This window comes from Drosophila simulans, chromosome X (genome assembly GCF_016746395.2).
Source record: "Drosophila simulans strain w501 chromosome X, Prin_Dsim_3.1, whole genome shotgun sequence".
In the NCBI taxonomy this organism is placed as follows: Eukaryota; Metazoa; Arthropoda; class Insecta; order Diptera; family Drosophilidae; genus Drosophila; species Drosophila simulans.
The window spans coordinates 788,831-795,142 of NC_052525.2; the positions used below are offsets into that span (position 1 = coordinate 788,831).

Consider the following 6,312-nt stretch of genomic DNA (forward strand, 5'->3'; position numbering starts at 1 on the left):
ATCTGGCCGCGTTAGATGATTTAATTCAGCTTAATTCTGTTCTGTCTAACCAACTTTTCCTATTTCGATGTGGTAAAAACACATTTTTTGTTCATTGTGGTCACTACTTATTTATTGAAAAAAAAAAGGATGGGAAAAAATGATGGAGGAAACGTAATTACGGGGAGCACGCTTAACGAGGCGTCAGATTGTGCTTGCCACCATCGATGGGGAAGAGGGCGCCGGTGGTGAAACTCGCCTTGGAGCTGGCCAAAAAGGCCACTGCCTCGGCCACTTCGGTGACGTCTCCCACACGGCCCATGGGATGCGAATTGATGGCCCGCTGGAGCATTCCGTTGTACTCCTCGTCGACGATGCCAATGTTCCGATGGATGTTGGTCACCACGAAGCCGGGATTCACCGAGTTCACGCGCACACCCTGAGGCGCCATTTCGAGGGCCACAATCTTGGTGAACTGATCGAGGGCGGCCTTTGAAACTCCATAGCTCAGTGCTCCGGCAAAGGGACGAATGCCGGCACAGCTGCTTACGTTGACCACGGCTCCCTTGGTCTTCAGGAGGTGCGGGAGGACCGCCTTGGTCAACAGAATGACACCACGCAGATTGGTATTGAGCACCGCGTCGAATTCCTCGATGTCCAAATCGATGAGGCCACCCTTGCCCAGAATGCCGGCATTGTTGACAAGCACGTCGATGCGTCCGAACTTGGCCAACGTTTGCTGGACAATCGCGTCCGCATCCTTGGTCACATCGGCCACCACGATTTCCGCCTGCGTGCCCTTCAGGCTCTTCTTCGTGGCCTCCAGATTGGCCACATTGCGACCCACCAGCGCCAAAGTGGCACCTTCGCGAGCCAGAACTTGGGCGATGGCGGCACCAATTCCGCTGCTAGCTCCCGTCACGATCACCACCTTGTTGCTGAGACTCATCTTGAAACACTGGAGTCGGAGTGGCCTGGCGGCGGAATTTATGGGCGTGCTCTCTTCTGCCTCCGATAAGATTAGTGCTGCACTTCACAAAAAATTATCTGGGAAAAGAAGAGGCAAACAACTCAACTCCGCCTTCCGAAAAGTGGTTGTAATTTATGGCATCATTTGCTTGTTAGCTAGCTACTATTTCGTTAATTCATTGTATACATACATATGTACATAAGTGGATGCTTTTGACCTTGCAAAGGTAAATTACATAAAAATCGGAATTACGATTTTCCAATGTTCTATAATCAGTGGCTTCTCTTAAAGCCAGTTGTGCTTTATCTGAACTTTGGAATCAGCTGGAAGCTCCAAGCATTTTTTCGCAGTGCGGACGTGACGTGAATCGCTCGTTGCTCTCTCCGGAAAAACAACCTGTAGAGGTTCACCTTGGGTCTCCGAGGGTCTTTATCGATGCTCTAGCATCGCATTAGCAGCCGCGATGCCTCGACTCGGGTTTTAAAAGTCAGAGCCGAAAGTTTTTAATTAAAACTTTCCGTGGGTCTTGTCTGATTTCAAGCATTAGTGAAATCAAGGCATATCGCCTAGAAGACGGGCCTCCAAAGACGCCCCTGCTGCCCGCTGCCGCGGAACTTCGAGTTGAGCGCCTCCGTTGTCAGATAATTAGCATTTCCATTTGGCTTGAGTGCGCACTCGTATATCAACGCCTCCTCGCGTAGATAAGACGCCAGGGGTCTCCAGCTGGAGGACATTGCGAGCGATTATGGTACAGTGGAGGCCCAGTATCTCAAACCGCCATTTGGCCAAGATGAATGGGAATGAATGAACAGAATGTCAAGATAGGAGCGACCCGTTGCTCACTTCCTTTATATCCACTTAAAGACGTGTCGACGTGCCGACCCAGGACGGCGTTTCGTTGACAAGGTCGCACTGTACTTGTGTACGATTCGGCCCAAAAAGGTCTGTGCTTTTGATGGTGTATTTGGCACTAATCGTTTTCCTTGCTAAGCGATTCTCTCTGGCTCGGCAATTACTCAAAATCTATGACTGAGTGGATTAATTAATTAAAATAGCGGAGCATTGTAGGCAGGAGGCAGCAAATGCATTTTATTTCTCCAATCTCGTTTCCACGCTCATCATTTCCGCCAGCTAAACTGGCGGATTCGATTCAGATTTCTTTAAGTGCTAAGATGGAAATGATTTGTTTTGCGATTTTAATGATTTTAATCAATAACATTGTACGGGCTTGTATGCGAACGGAGGCTTCATCGCCTTCGATGAAATAAGGATACTCCAGCCACACTGCTCTGCACTTTCAAGTCCTTCGACGCAACTCAATTTGTTCTGGGTGGAGTGCCACAATGTTGTACTGGCAAACGTGGTAAGTCCTGGCTGCCAATTCCACCGATCCCCGCCTGAATTACTTGCTTGACTTCTTGGCCAGCAGTCACTTTTGACGCCAGTGGCAGGACTCGGAAAACGGAATGGAACGAAACGGAGAACAGAAGTCCTCGTCCCAGCTCAAGGATGCATTGATAAGTGACAGCGGTTTATGGAAATTGATGGAGAGGAATTCATGTAATTGACAAGTGAAACGAAATTGCATACAAATTGCTTAAACCTAGGAACTTGCAATCTAAAATAAATTAACTTTTAATTAAACCAAAGAAGAAGGACACAACAAACAAAACAAAATCGAAAAAAAAACAAAAAAAAAATAGGAAAATGGAAAATAGTAGCAGACGAAACTCAACTTTAATAACCTTGCAGATTGCATTGATTAACTTGAGTTGAAAATGAAGGTTTCTGGCGAAGGACGCTTATTCCGCGTTAGCAATCAACTAAGCTAAGAAATAAGTTAAATACACTATGTACAGCGGTGGAATGGAACCGAACTGGAATCCTCTGGCGGTCCAGTCCAAAGGAGCTCACTTGAGAGCAGCCTTGTTCTTCAGCGGCAGGAATGCGGCCATAAAGCACCCAGCTGTGCAACAAGGAACAGGGATTAGAACCGATTTTGGCTAAGACTTCGATCAACTTACCCAGCATGAATGCACTGATCATGAGGAACGGCGGAACACAGCCCAGTCCCATCAAAGCCGGGAAGAAAATGTTGCCTAACAGAGATCCCAGACGGCCGAACATCATTTCCAGCGAGACAATCATCGTCCTAAAGAGATTGTAAATCAGTTATTCCCAGAATCACATTCTGAAGTGCTCAAAAGCGCACCTGAGTGAGGTGGGAAAGAGGCTGACTGAGGCGCTGATCACTGAAGTGGCCGATATGCTGCCCATGGTCACAAAAAGCGAAGCAAGTGCGACCGTGGATGCTGCTGAGCTGGACCAGTACATCCCAATGGAACAGCCGCCCGCTACAAGGAGTCCACTGGCTAGAGTTTAGAGAAAGTTAGAAACCCATTCATTTGTTCCACCGATTGGTATTGGAAGTACTTACTCATAATAAGCTTGACGCCAACCAAGTTTACGAGGAACCCAGCCAGCATGTATGCCACTAAGCCCGCACCGGCCACAATCAGATTGTTGGTGTAGGTGGAGGCTGTTATATTCACACGGCACTCAACCGTGGGATCATTCAGACTTACTGCCTCCAGCTGGATTTGGGTACGATTAACACTGTACTCCAAGATGTTGCAGATGCTCGTCGATTGGGATTCTCCGCTCATCAAGTTTTCGTACTCGTTAATGGATGCAAACAGTTGTGGCAGCCACAATCGCATGGTGTTTTGTCTAATAACGATACGACATATATTAATCCAAGATAATATCGCAGTATTACTTCATGATCAAGGCCCTATATCGCTGCAATATAAACGTATCTTCGTTGTATTTAGAAGACTTACCCCAAGAGCACGCAGAAGTTGAGGAGATACACCCAAAGGGACAGGCCCAAGTAGGGTTTGGTGAAAAGGGGACGAAGCTGCGTGAAACCCGAACGCAGAGAGCTCTTTTTCGAATCCTGATTCTCTGGATCCTGAACTTCGACACCCTCCGTCGGAAGCTTAACCTCAGTCGGAATTGTTTCCTTCTTCGCGTGCTTTTTCACCGGAACGATAACTTCATTGGCCAGCAATTTGATCTGTTTTAGAATACATGTATTGATGATAAAATATTTCATCAGGGTCAAGTATACATACTGGAAACGAGTCCTTTGGCTTCCTCGAGTTCAGGTGATACATGAACTTGAAGGCATCCAGCGCTTCCCTATTGCGCCCCTTGGACATGAGAAACTTGGGACTCTCCGGGAAGAAAAAGAAAAGCACAAAGCTCAGAAGACTGGGAAGTGCGGTGATGGCGACGAAAAACTGCCAGGATGTCACTGAAAGGGTTCGATGTTGCAATTAGAAAAGTTATTTGTTCTATCGATTAAATTGGGCCTTGATTTGATAGCTTAATCTTAAATCGTTTAAGATCACTTGTTTTTATCAGGGGTTTCTTGTTATTAATTTGCTACACTACTGCTGTACTCGTATTTGCTCTCAATGAAATCTGTTAAGCTGTCTCCGTGTTTAGGTAGCGTTAGTGGCGCGTGGAGTTCATATATTTTTTGATGATTGTTCCCAAGGGGGATGGGGCCTCCGGCATTATCAACTGTTCTACGGTTACTTATCCGGCTATCTGCTATCTTCATATCACTCCTAACAACCACTGATAATAAGACAATAACACAGCCAAACACATAACACACCCTCGGGACTTACACGACAAAGTCCAGATACGAATGTTCCACGTCTCGGGCAATATCACCATGGCCAGTCCCGGTAGCGTTAGCGTTGCAATGGAAAACATGATGCCCACAATCATCATGATACGCTGTCGATGCTTCCGTCCATGGAGTTCCGTCAGATAGGTCATAAGAACGGCAAAGGGGCCACTCATACTGCATTATTAACACAGATGCTGCAGGAGGGTTATTTGCTACTGGGAGAGGTTGGTTACTTACCAAAAGCCTCCAAGGTATTTAAAAACCATCAGCTGGATCCTACTTTGGCTGAATGCTCCGCCCAAAACGCATATCGTATCGGCGGCATAGCCCACAATCAGGAGGTTCCTTCTGCCCTTGGTGTCGGCCAAGTAGCCCCACAGCACCGCCGAGCTGATCATGCCCGCATAGGTGATGGCATTCAGGATGCCCTTGTCCAGGAGGCTCAGCTTAAGATCACACTCGGCGCTGGGCAGGATGTAGGACATCGTGGAGGTCTCGTAGACGGTGCCCATGGCCGCTGGCACGGCGGCCACCAGCAGGAGAATGTTGAACATTCCAAAGCCAGCGGCATCGATGGCTGCCTCGAAATCAGCTGCTGCCTCTTTTTGGGGAGGATCTTTTTGGTGCTCGGCAGTCTTGGGAGGCTTCGGATCGCCGGATTCTCTGGGCTCGCTCATCGTGCGTATTGTTTGGGTCGCCTCTGCTAACTGAAGCTGGGCCGTTGGGCGGATACGTTATATCTTCCAGACGGCGCTGGGGCCTCAAATCATCTTTGTTTGCCTATAGTCGAGAGAAAACAAAGCGATGCTTATGCCAATTGCGCTAATCTAGCGACTAAGGATCACCCTACTTGGGGTGCTCCAGGTGGTAGTAGTGTGGGATTCTGTGAGCATGAGCATGAGCTCTGGTGTGCAAGCTCCACGTTTGTTTGACTAAAGAATTTTCGCGGTGGTGACCCCGCGAACTAACCCTTTAATCCATTAACTTCCTTCCATTCTCGGACAGGCATGAAAACAATTAAACGCCTCCCTGTTTACTCAGCGGTTTATGGGCCCCCATCATCCGCATCATCAACGGTATCTGGCCCCTCCACGTATATGTGATCACTCTGCCTGCGACTGTCCATGTGAATGGAAGGCTTTATTGCCACCGTGATTCGGTTTACTGATTTGTAGATTCCCTGTAATGTACGCTTGTCGCAGGGGTATATTGTTTCGTTGGAAAGCTTGTTTTCTAAAAAGAAGCGTTGATTAAACACCGAAAGTATCTGACCAGTGTTCAGCACCTAGCACTGATAGTACAACTTCGATACAAAAAGGCGGAATACCGGGCCAAAGACTCCGTTTATTAACATTTTTTTAACATCGACAAGTTTTTAGTGGTAATCCGCAGTCGCCATCCGTAGGTGTCGTCTTCGCACCTGTTCTGATTACGGCTCCTATGACGACACGGCAGCGCCTCGCTGATTTACGTGGGCTCCCCGTTTCCATTTCCATTTTCCAGTTTTGCCGGCTTGGCAACCGTTGCGTCGTCATCGGGCTAAACTAATTGCGATGATTACGGGTTATGAGTTGGTTTCCCTGAAAACTTTTCGGGATTACGATTACTCATGTAGGGGCTTAGTGCTGTGGTCTGGTTCGGTCGGGGCTGCTCTGCT

At 47.8% G+C, this 6,312-nt stretch overlaps 2 protein-coding genes across 2 annotated transcripts; both read right to left on the reverse strand.

The window, feature by feature from the left end:
- Nucleotides 1-90: 90 nt before the first annotated feature.
- Nucleotides 91-958, reverse strand: LOC6724829 (3-oxoacyl-[acyl-carrier-protein] reductase FabG). Its single transcript, XM_002105834.4, has one exon. It carries the CDS (start codon nucleotides 926-928, stop codon nucleotides 173-175), a length of 756 nt encoding a protein of 251 aa, XP_002105870.1. The 5' UTR covers nucleotides 929-958; the 3' UTR covers nucleotides 91-172.
- A 1,420-nt stretch (nucleotides 959-2,378) lies between these two features.
- On the reverse strand, nucleotides 2,379-5,381 carry LOC6724830 (synaptic vesicle glycoprotein 2B). The gene is made up of 8 exons (XM_016173157.3): nucleotides 4,893-5,381; nucleotides 4,651-4,829; nucleotides 4,087-4,268; nucleotides 3,793-4,028; nucleotides 3,387-3,679; nucleotides 3,162-3,321; nucleotides 2,974-3,101; nucleotides 2,379-2,915 (listed from the first exon to the last, which is right to left on the reverse strand). The coding sequence occupies exons 1-8, from the start codon at nucleotides 5,330-5,332 to the stop codon at nucleotides 2,860-2,862; spliced, it is 1,674 nt and encodes a 557-aa protein (XP_016037613.1). The 5' UTR covers nucleotides 5,333-5,381; the 3' UTR covers nucleotides 2,379-2,859.
- Between the last annotated feature and the right edge of the window lie 931 nt (nucleotides 5,382-6,312).